The 12,618-nt window shown below is 33.7% G+C and overlaps 1 protein-coding gene across 1 annotated transcript; it reads right to left on the bottom strand.

Annotated features, from left to right (window-relative positions):
* Window positions 1-3,056: 3,056 nt before the first annotated feature.
* LOC134266909 (perlucin-like) lies at window positions 3,057-6,168 on the bottom strand. The gene is made up of 4 exons (XM_062749115.1): window positions 6,154-6,168; window positions 4,602-4,698; window positions 3,940-4,162; window positions 3,057-3,139 (listed from the first exon to the last, which is right to left on the bottom strand). Exons 1-4 carry the CDS (start codon window positions 6,166-6,168, stop codon window positions 3,103-3,105), a joined length of 372 nt encoding a protein of 123 aa, XP_062605099.1. The 3' UTR covers window positions 3,057-3,102.
* Between the last annotated feature and the right edge of the window lie 6,450 nt (window positions 6,169-12,618).

Raw genomic sequence — 12,618 nt, 5'->3', positions numbered from 1 at the left:
TAAGTCAACTGCATGTAGGTCATTACAGTTAATACTGTAATTTCATCCCCTGTAAGACATGTTAATCTGTGAAACATGAAATGGAAAACACAGACGAATTATAATTCATATTTATTCCAAAAAAACTAATTGCAAATGCTTATTTTTGAAAGCCTTTTAAAATGAAAAAAAAATAGTTTGAGTAAATATTATTGAGAATATAGGGGTTTTATGTAATTTATATGAGGAAGTAGCTAGGATGCCAGATTTATATTTTAGGCAGTACCTGTAAATCACAGTGAATTGTTATTACGTTTACCTACATGTATAATGTATGAAAATTAAAGTTTTAAATGTTCAAGTGTTAGAGCAATATAAAAAAAAATTGTACGGTGGTCTATGCTTTTAAACAATTGTTTAGTCACCTGAAGGAATTGCGTGATCCGATAACGTGCAGAAAGAAAATAAATCTTATGTTTGCAATTGCAACACATATAGCAAACAGCTAAAGGAAGAGTTTTCAATTTCTTGGTTTATTTGGAATGAGTAATCAAACCAGAGTGTACCTTGCATGATAAGCGATATTTACAGGGAACAAAGTCGAACATTATTTTTTTTTTCTATACCTACGATGATACACATATGCATTTAATACAAATTAACTTGTGATAAAAAAAAATTTGCTGAAGAGAGTCATGGGAAGATAAACTTTACAAATTAAAAGACACGGTGTTACAATGGCTGAATTTGGTCCCTTATATTTTTTAAAATCAAACCAAAGCTAAAACTGTGGCATATCTTTTTTCAATATAAATTGGTTGTTTTAAAAAGCTGCAAATATATTGATTTAAAGAGTACAGGGGTTCACAAGAGGGTGCCAATTTGGATATCCTTTCGATTTTTCTCGATTGTAGCAGAATATCGTCAAATTTTAGATACTTTTCACTGCGGGAAACATAAAATACTAGCTTGCCTATCTAAGATTTAATTGATAGGTATCTGATAAAAAAAAAAGTGCGGAAAACCATAAGGGGCAAACATACTCCGTCCGAATGACAGCGGGACAGACAATATTAATCGGACGGGCAGACGCGAAGGAAATCTTTAGTTTCCTCCGCATTCTCTTGTAGGGGACTACATATGTAATAAAAGCATGTGTCACATCCAGGAATAGTTCCATGTACCACAAATAAAAATTGCACAATTTCAATTTGACAAGGCAAGAATTTTATGCTTCGCGATAAATTCTTGCTACAACAATTATATGCAGGACACCAATTTACGACAAAATATACACGCAAGTTTGTCAATATGCATTGTTAAATCTTATTTGTACTTCCCTATATTATTCTTGAATTTATCTTTACAATACCTCAAGCCTTTTAAAATATTCCCTTTGTTGCGAAAATACACATACTTTCACAAAAACAAACACGGTTAATTTAAATCGAAGATAACAGAAGGAAGTGAAAAAACTAGAAATAAAATAAAGTGCAGAAATGTACACGGAAGTAAAGAAAAGAGAAAGATATAAATTCTGATATCAGAATGTAACAAAAACTAATTTAAAACCGTGAAATTTAAAAGGAGACATGTATTTTTGAACTGTTAGTAGGAAGCCAGTAATCTGACATTGCTAATGACATACTGTCTTGTTTAATGTGAATTCAGGGCAAACCATTGAGGGAGTTAATTATATTTACATACATATCTGTGTGTTCAAATCTCTTTATTAGAATTTTTCATATGAACATATTTTCAATATCAGAAGTTTATTAACAAAACAACAAGTTGTCCTTTCTGGAGACAATCTATTTTAGTTACTGTATAACAACATTCCGAACTGCAAAAATAATGATTTGAAACATGAAAAATACAAATTTATGTCCATGTTACAGCTTACCAATATACTCTTGAATAATATTTTTCCAATTCATTTTATTGTAAAAAAAAAATCATACCAACGGTGAACCGGGCTTGCTGTGCATTTGAGAAATAAACTAAATTTAATGATACAAATAGGGTAACGTCATTGAAATGAGTAGGATTAGGTACAATCTTACCACTATTTGGTGAACCAGTATTATGAAACAAAGTTTTCTACCTTAATTCTAATCTAGCAAATCAATGATACATATACGGTTCAAAAAGCCAGATACAAAGAAAATATATTGATGCCTTCGTTAATATATAAAATTATTTTTTTACTTTTTTTGGTTTTAAATAATGAAACTCAAATGTCTAAAATATTTAAACTTTATACGATGGTCAAAATTAAACCTTTTTGCAATTAAAAACCATCCTTCTTTATCTTAACAATTTTGTTTTGCCAGATAGAAAAAAAAGTCCCATTTTTGTGAAACATTGAATGAAAAATTAAAATCAGTGATGTTTAACTGATTCATTTTACTGAAATACTAGGAAATAAAGTTCAGCTTGTTATCTTAAGGATTTTTGTGCTATTTTGTTTGTATCCGTTGTCCTTAATGCGAGTATAAAAAGAAACATGCTCTTCCGCATCCGGTATTAAAGTTACGCATCGATTAGAAGACTCTAGTATTCTCTTGTCTATCAAAAGTAATTTTGATTTTTTTAAAGAACGTTCGCATATTTAACATAATTTTTTTCTCTTTTTTTAAAGATTTTTGTTTAATGATTTTTTGGATTGTTTACGTTTTGATATAAATATAATGTGATGTAGTGTAGAACTCAATTGTATATAAAATCAAAGGTCATTATACAAGAAAAAAGAGAGATATGTACACTGCGACAGGTTTTTTTAAAATAACATGCAAATTCATGTTTTTAATGGTTTTTAAAAGTAAGTCTATGGTTTATTTAAGGTATTCAGATGGGCAAAAATTAGTTCAGTAGAATTTTTTGACAGCTCGGATCTACCTTATAAATCAACGCAGTTAAAACCAGTCAGGAGGAAAAAAAAGACCCTGACCATTAAGAGTTTTAAAAAATGCATAAGCGACATTGAATTCTAAAATTCTAAAATTGCATGTTTAACACAGCCCTATGCAAATACTTTTTTTAACCCGTTTGCTTTTTGAAAACAAGTACCCTCATTTTTTAAATATTTACTTTTAATTGCACACGATAATGACGTCAGAAGGTTCAGCCGATGACATTGATATCTGGCGGAGAACCCATCCTGAAACAAAAAAATCCCATTCGTATTTAGTTAACATCTGTATACAATTCACACATCAACAATTAAATCTCACTTTATATATTTATAACATCAACACAAAATGGTTTTATTCCAACGTATTCAACTTAAATTAGACATGTTTCTCGGAATAGGACTTTTTTCACAATTAGATGTTGTATTGTTAAATTACTTTTATTGATATTTTTTTCCATGGACTGTTACTTAAGAATTAAAGAATTACATGCAGTGTAAAGTATTTTGAGTTTAGAGAGTTACATAGTATTTCATGCATTCAGCTTAGTCTTCTTTGCCGCAAATTTCTCAGATTGACACATTTTCATGAGGCATAGCCCAACATTTTGATAAGAATTACTTTGCACAAAATGATGTTTATTTTACCTCAAAATGTTGAAATGAGAAATTTTAAAGGATTTATTTTTGTTCGGTGAACTCAATTATACTGTACCTGAGCTACATTGGGGTAATTTGACACTTTTTGCAATTAGAAAAAAAAACAAGAAAGCTTATTTCTGTTAAACACAACATACTGATACTTTTTCATACTTAAATCATTAAACGATAGATACACTGGAATTTTCTGTTTTATGTCAGAAAAGGAAAAACATGAAGGAAAATCTACTTGCAACTGACATTAAATGATTGGAATCAGGGCAACACCTTATTTAGCAAGAAAATATGCAAACAATAGCATTTTAAAATATGATATTATTTCCCCTCGAATCCTAAAATATTAATCATGAAGAGTTCATTTATGAAGCTGCACAGTAATATTTCCTTACGGCTTTTCGCAAATAAAGCGGTGCTGATGGGTGCACGTTTCGTCATGCCACCGGAAGTTGTTAACTCCCCGGATCTCGACACAATCCTGTTCCGAGGGATCCGGTTGTCCTGTCATCCAGTAGGTGAACGTAAACGGCTGCTCCGATCCAATCCATTTAAATTGACCCTCGGCCTCGATGTCATTTCCTCCGATCCAGTAGTCCGCGGCTATTTTGTCATTGTCTGTAGAGAATAGGTATAATTTTTAAACCATATGGCATTCCCAATTAAGACTGCATAAAATAAAAAAGTGACATCAGTAGACACGATACTCTTTCTTCTATTGACGGGCGCTTGGTGAAGTTTAAGTCACTACTTATATAAAGTTGCTTCCTAGGTTTGACGCGGCAAAGTGAACAAGAATGAGACATAGACCTCCCAATTATTATACAAACGCAATACCACTATTTACTCTCACCTGTTTATACAGAGAAAGAAGACGTCTAATATTAGCGGGTCATATCGGTCCTTTCTGGTGGTTTGGTAAAAAAAAAATCTTAAAACTTATATATTGGCACGAAATATACCAAATACTCCACTTGTGAAGGTCTAAAAGCAAAGCTTGTCACAATAAAAAATATAGTTTATTGTGCTCCATGAAATATTAAATGAAATGTTTTACCATGAGGATGCTTGGTTTGTAAATAGCCCTCGATGAGAAGGTTCTCGTCACTAGATTCTATAGATGCCAGGTCAGACTCAAACGCCTTACATATCGCCTTGAACCAAAATAAATATTCAGGATAAAAAAAATTGAACAATTGTTATTATCTAAACTTTGAGAGCAAACAAATTTTATCACTAATTTTATCTTATCAGTTTACTTAAAAATATAATTTGATTCAGTATACAGCAATAAATATTGTCTTCTCAGCAATATAAATACATTGATTTTAAGGAATAGTATTGTATATTCATATCAAGTTAATATACATTCATACGTTTCAGATATTTTTAATCAAATGAAGAAATTTTGTTGATCGTAATTATAAAAACAAAACAAAGCTAAAACTGTAGCATTTCATTTGTCAATACTGATTGTTTTAAAAACCTGTAAAATATTGATTTAAGGAGTACATGGGGGGGCACAAGAGGTTGTAAATTTGGATATCTTTTCGATTTTTCTCGATTCTAGCACAATATCGTCAAATTTTAAATACTTTTCACTGCGCGAAACATAGAGTACAAGCTTGTCAATCTAAGATTTTATTGATAAGAAGTATCTGATAAAAATAAAGTGCGGAAAACCATACGGTCAGACTTAATCAGACCGAATGACAGAAGGACAGACAGTCGGATGGGCAGACAAGAAGGAAATCTAGTTTCCTTCGAATTCTCTGGTAGGGGCCGAACAAAAGCATGTGTCATATCCAGGAATAGTTCTATGTACCACAAATAATAATTACAAAACTTCAATTCGACAAGGCAAGAATTTAATGCTTCATGATAAACTCTTGCTACAGCAATTGCATGTTCATGTTTGACACAGATTTTCGACAAAATATACAAAGAAGGTTGCTACAGCAATTGCATGTTCATGTTTGACACAGATTTTCGACAAAATATACAAACAAGGTAGCTTGTCAATGTGCATTGTTAAATCTTATTTTTACTTCCCTATATTATTCTTACCTTTACAAAACCTAAAGCCTTTTAAAATATTGCTATTGTTGCGAAATTACACATACTTTCACAGAAACCAAACACGGTTAATTTAAATCAGAGATAAGAAAACGAAATGAAAAACTAGAAATAAAATGAAGTGCAGAAAACAGAACGGAAGTAAAGTAAAAAAAAAAACCAGAAATCAGAATGCATCAAAAACTAATTTAATATCGTGAAACTTAAAAGGAAACATGATATTTTTGAACTTTTATCAGGAAGCCTGTAATATGACACTGCTAATGCTATTTACCTTCTGTCTCGTGCAATGTGAATTCAGGGCAAATCTTTGAGAGAGTTAATTATCTTTATAACCAAATCTATGTGATCAAATCTCTTTATTAGAATTTTCATATGAATATTTTCAATATCAAAAGTTTATTTACAGAAAAACGAGTCTTTTTTTTGGGACTATTTTTGTTACTGTATAACAACATTCCGAACTGCAAAAAAATTGTTTAGAAACAAATACTCCGAGAGATAAAAAAAAGTTTGTCCTTGTTACAGCTTACCAATATACTTTCCATAGTGAAGAATTATATAATGTGCAATTCATATAGTTGTTGTCAATCAAAAGGAAAAAAAATACTACCAATCGGGCTTGCTGTGCTGTTGAGAAATAAACTAAATATGATGATATAAATAAGGATACGTCATTGAAATAGGTTCAATCTTACCTGTATTTGGTAAACCAGTATTATAAAACGAAAGTTTTATTTTATCTTCATTTTTTCTAGCAAATCATTGATATATATACGGTTCAGAAATCCAGATACAAAGAAAATGTATTGATGTCTGGGTTCAAGGTGTTTCAATGAGCATCAACTCTAACCTAATTATCATAGGTGGGTGCAGGACTAATCTAAATCAGTCTAAAAGTGTGCGAGGACTAACCCTAAAATCTCTCGGGTGGGTTCGAAGAAACACCTTGAAATTAAGAAATACGTGCAGTTTGCACATCCGTCTACTTTAGACAAAGCTATATCTTTAGCAGTCGAGTTTGAAGCGTTTGAGGGAGCGCACAGTAAACTTCTGACCAAACCTCATAATTTTGAACAAGATCTGTTCTTAAACCAAACTGGTAGATCCGCAGTACGTGCAGTTCAAAATAGTTCAAAAACATTTGAATCACCCTCGCTCGACGATTCAGTTCTTTCCGAACTTTCAAAAACCATGAAAGAAATTCAGACCGCAGTCAATGAGATAAAATCGGTTAAAAACAGAGATTCTACTCTCTCAAATATCAGGTGTTATACCTGTGGCAAATCAGGACACATTAGCCGACAATGTCCCGAAAGAAATAGCGATTTCCCTAAACAAACTAACAACAAATCTGATTCACGTCCTTTGCCTAAGAACAACCCAAACGCCACCGGACTGTCCTTGCGACCGGAAGTTCAGTCCCAGAAGCATTAACTAAGTCTCCGATACGGTCACACGGAAGCATTAGGCTATCGTCCGTGACAGGTGCTTGTTGGTTTGCAAATGTATCAATAAAATCATTCTGTATGCATATGTTGATTGATACTGGGTCGGCTGTTTCGTTAATATCAAAAGAAGTTTTAGATAATTTCGATTTATGTGATCAATTTTTACAAAAGGTGTCAACTGAGTTAAAAACAGCTGACGGAGAACCGTTACAGGTCTATGGTCAAACTGAAAGTACATTTATTTTGGGTGATAGAGAATTCAGTATACCTGTAATAGTGGCAGAGCTAGGTGACCTTTCAGGAATTTTAGGCTTAGACTTTTTGTCAGAAAATGAGGTTATATTTGACCTTAAAAAAGGTGTATTAGATTTTCCTGAATTTCAAGTACAGTTAGAGAGTGAGGATAATTTATCCTGTGCACGAGTATATCTCGCTGACGATACAGTCATACCAGGTTCTACGGAGACTTTTGTAAAGTGTAATTTAGGAAACTCACGTTTTAGATGTTTAGAGGGTATAGTGGAACCTCATTTTGATAAGGGTCTAGATCAGAATATCTTGATTCCTAAGTCACTGGTAAATGTCAAAGTGGGAAACATTCTATTTTCGGTTCTTAATCCTAACCCAGAACCCGTGAAAATGAAGAAAGACACGCAAGTTGCGACAATTCAAACTATTATGAGTGCTTCTGATTTGGTTAATAAGAACGAAAATTATACGCATACTGACGTTGACGTTACAGAAACTAAATGCTTGCCCGATCATCTAAAAATTATGATGGAAAACGTTTCATGTAACATTACAGAAACCGAGAAAAATGAGTTGTCTTCGGTTTTGAGCCGATATGAAGACATATTTGTGGGTTTAGATGGTAAACTAGGGCGTACAAATAAGGTTGAACATACTATAAATACGGGAGAGAAAAAAACCTGTAAAATTACCCCCCAGACGATTACCGCTAGCCCAAAGAGAAATCGCAGAAAAAGAAATTAAAAATATGTTAGACCAAGATATAACTGAGACTAGCAGTTCTCCATGGGCGTCACCAATTGTATTAGTTCAAAAGAAAGATGGTAGCACGCGTTTCTGCGTCGGCTACTGTACACTAAACCACGTAACAGTAAAAGATGCCTACCCCCTTCCTCGTATAGACGAATCTGTAGACGCGTTGTCAGGGTCTAAGTACTTTTGTACACTAGACATGGCAAGTGGGTACTGGCAAGTGGCCATGAATAAAAATGATAGGCATAAAACTGCGTTCGTAACACATAAAGGGTTATACCAATTTAAGGTTATGCCTTTTGGCCTTACAAATAGCCCTGCCACATTCGAAAGATTGATGGAAACTGTGTTAACCGGATTACAGTGGGAACGTTGTTTAGTTTACTTAGACGATGTCATTGTCTTTGGGACAACTTTTACAGAAACTTTATCTAATTTGACCAAAGTATTTGACAGATTTAGAGACGCGAATCTAAAATTAAAACCTAAGAAATGCATTTTATTTTGTGAAGAAGTTTCATTCTTAGGACACGTTGTGTCAAAAGGTGGCGTTAAATGCGACCCTAATAAGATCCGCGCAGTACAAGATTGGAAGACCCCAGACAATGTTACTGAAATAAAAAGTTTCCTAGGACTTGCTTCCTATTATCGGAAATTTATACCCGACTTTGCGACAGTGGCATATCCACTTATTCGACTAACTCAAAAGAACGTTCCATTTGAATGGGATAATTCCTGCGAAAATGCATTCCAAACACTTAAGAAACGTTTAGTTTCTTCGCCAATATTGTCGTATCCAACTAGTAATGACGTCGACACTTTTGTACTCGATACTGACGCTTCCAATGATGGAATTGGCGCTGTATTATGTCAGATTCAGAACGGTGAAGAAAAAGTCATTGCTTACGGTAGTAAAACGTTATCTAAAACCAAACGCAGATACTGCACAACTTACCGCGAGTTGTTAGCCGTAGTAATATTTGTAAAACAATTTAAACACTAAAATGGCTCCGTAATTTTAAAGAACCCGAAGGTATGATAGCCAGATGGATTTCTGTGCTCGACACATATGATTTCGATATACAACATCGTAAAGGTTCCTTATATGTAAATGCGGACGCTATGTCCAGAAAACCTAGACGCAGATGTAATCGAGAAAACTGCGAGTGCACCGAAGCTAGGGTACATGTTGTACGTTCTACAAACTCAAATAAAAATCAAAACGGTGTTACGACTAACTGGTTAGACCAATGGTCTGATGATCATGTTTCAAAACTCCAGCTTGATGATCCTTCTTTAAAAACAATGATTGAAATTATACAAAACCAGGTAGATACGTTATAACCCGTTTATAGGACCAATTTTGAAATTCGTCAGTTATGGAATTTGAAAGACACCCTTGTGGTAAAAGGTGGTATTTTATATCGCCAATGGTTATGTGTACCTGAGAATACAAATAGGTTGTTGCTAATAATACCAAAGTCCATAAGAAAAGAGATTATGTATCAATTACACAATCAACGTGTAGCGGGACATTTGGGTCGCGACAAAACTTTAGCTTCAATACGCGCTAGATTTTACTGGCCTGGTATGTCATCTGATGTAGAAAGATGGTGTCAAAATTGCACTGTGTGTGCACGGCGTTAACCGGGGCCAGGTCCAGGCAAATCACCGATGCAGCATTGCCCCGCATACCGACCATTACAATGCATTGCCATTGATGTAATGGGACCTTTACCCATGACAGAAAAACATAAAGAGTATATAATGGTCATAGGCGATTATTTTACCAAATGGAAAGAAGCTTTTGCTCTACAAGACCATACTGCACAGACAGTTGCAGATGTTCTAATAAACGAATTTATATGTCGCTATGGTACCCCATACCGTATTCAAACTGATCAAGGCAGAGAATTTGAGTCTCAATTGTTTTCTGAATTATGTGAAAAATTTGGCATATATAAAACCCGAACTACTCCTTACCGGCCTCAATCAGATGGCATGGTGGAACGATTTAATCGTACTTTACAACAAATGCTTTCATTATTTGTCAATAAACATAGAAATGACTAGGATGACCATCTGCCCTATGTCATGATGGCCTTTCGTTCCTCTCTTCATGAAAGTACAAAATGTTCTCCAAATTTATTAATGTTAGGACGTGAAATAGACTTCCCTATTGACATAATTGCTGGTAACCCACCAAATTATGAAGAATCATGCATCAATGAATACACTGAATTCGTAAAAGAAGCTATGTCTTCTGCATTTCAGCATGCTGGAGAAAGTCTTGAAAGTAGTTTTAAGCGTCAGAAAAAATATTATGATCAGAATATAAAACTCAGAACTTTCAGTGAAGGTGACCTAGTTTGGAGGTGGTATCCTCCTTGGGCAAAGCAAAAGTTAGGGTTAGGATGGCGTGGTCCTTACAAAGTCATAAGAAAAATCAATTCAGTCACATATCAAATACAGTGTTGTAATACAGATGTTTTGGTTGTGGTTCATGTCGACCACCTAAAACCCTATTTGTCAGAAGAGCTAGGCTCATCAAATTATATGATGACAATACCTTTGAGGTACAAAGCGAGCATGACTCGAGCAGCGACTCACAAGAAAATATTACTTATGAACAAGAATCATTCATGGAATTTTCCCAACACACAAGACATGGTCGTCGAATTAAACCTCCCACTCGTTTTTCACCATAAAATACAGTGTACATAACTAGGCACTTGCATGTGAATTGTATTAAGTTTTCAGTTGATTGTTTTTAGCTCTATTGGTCAGAGACCAGAAGAGCTTATGCGATAGTAATGCGTCCGGCGTCCGTCCGTCTGTCCGTCTGTCTGTAAACAATTTTTCAAAATGCTACTCCTCCTACAGTTTTGATCTGATTTCAATATAACATGGCATATAAGTAGACTACACTTAGATACATAATTCTATGTATCGGATTTTGATTTCGACGAACGGTCTTGGCGTTGTTACTAAAAATAGAAATTTCTGTGAAATTCTTTCAAAATGCTACTCCTCCTACAGTTTTGATCTGATTTCAATATAACTTGGCACACAAGTAGACTACGCTAAGATACATAATTCTGTGTATCGGTTTTTGATTTCGACGAACGGTGTTGGCGTTGTTACATAAATAGAAATTTCTGTGAAATTCTTTCAAAATGCTACTACTCCTACAGTTTTGGTCTGATTTCAATATAACTTGGCACACAAGTAGACTACACTAAGATACATAATTCTATGTATCGATTTTTGATTTCGACGAACGGTGTTTGCGTTGTTACTAAAAATAGAAATTTCTGTGAAATTCGTTCAAAATGCTACTCCTCCTACAGTTTTGATCTGATTTCAATATAACTTGGCACACAAGTAAACTACACTAAGATACATAATTCTGTGTATCGGTTTTTGATTTCGACGAACGGTGTTAGCGTTGTTACTAAAAAAAGAAATTTCTGTGAAATTCTTTCAAAATGCTACTCCTCCTACAGTTTTGATCTGATTTCAGTATAACTTGGCACACAAGTAGACTACACTAAGATACATAATTCTGTATATTGGTTTTTGATTTCGACGAACGGTGTTAGCGTTGTTACTAAAAATAGAAATTTCTATGAAATTCTTTCAAAATGCTACTCCACCTACAGTTTTGATCTGATTCAATATAACTTGGCACACAAGTAGACTACACTAAGATACATAATTCTGTGTATAGGTTTTTGATTTCGATGAATGGTGTAGGCATTGTTACTAAAAATAGAAATTTCTGTGAAATTCTTTTAAAATGCTACTCCTCCTACAGTTTTGGTCTGATTTCAATATAACTTGGCACACAAGTAGACTACACTAAGGTACATAATTCTTTATATCCGTTTTTGACTTCAATGAACATTATTACCTTGGTTAATAAAGATAGCAATTTCTGTTACTCTCAAAATGCTACTTCAAATACAGTTTTAGTCTGATTATAATATAATGTGGCATGCAAGTAGACTACACTAAGAACATAAAGAAACTTATTCAAGGATCATTATTCTCTTTTTTGCTAGTGTAAAGTTTTAATTCCCAACTGCTTAAGTACTTTCCTCTTCCTTTGCTATAAGTACAAACCAGTAGAGCTTCAGTCTCGACAGAGACTTCTGGTTATACTAACATATCATTTTATCATGGCATGTTCATTCTATCATCTTCACCTTCAATATTTGTTAAAAGACAATACAGAAATGGAAAATTAAGTCTTTGAGACTAATCACTTGAAAAAAGCAGAACTTAAAAGTGAATAAAGATATGAATTCATACACTCACCCCTAGAGGTCATTTTCAATAAACAAAAGAACATGTATAAATTGTTAGAAATACACTCATGTACATGATATTGTATTCGTGCATGGAGTGATTCAAGTTTCCCTTTTGAAGTACAGTAGGTCGTAGTACCGGAGTCATGACTGATATATTTCAGTGTAGCGTAGTGATCAGATTATTGCAATCTGCAAACACATAAACAATATTTGCTATATTTGTTCGAACATG

Source organism: Saccostrea cucullata, unplaced genomic scaffold (assembly GCF_032062105.1).
Source record: "Saccostrea cucullata isolate Sc308-1 unplaced genomic scaffold, CSIRO_AGI_Scuc_v1 ctg10128, whole genome shotgun sequence".
In the NCBI taxonomy this organism is placed as follows: Eukaryota; Metazoa; Mollusca; class Bivalvia; order Ostreida; family Ostreidae; genus Saccostrea; species Saccostrea cuccullata.
This window is presented reverse-complemented; position numbering and strand designations above follow the sequence as displayed.

Excerpts from the sequence above, each read along its gene's own strand:
- LOC134266909 (XM_062749115.1), bottom strand. Across the intron at positions 4,163-4,601 it reads ACAAACCAAGCATCCTCATG|ACAATGACAAAATAGCCGCG; the intron begins GTAAAACATTTC and ends TATTCTCTACAG. Across the intron at positions 3,140-3,939 it reads CGCTTTATTTGCGAAAAGCC|GATGGGTTCTCCGCCAGATA; the intron begins GTAAGGAAATAT and ends TTTTTGTTTCAG.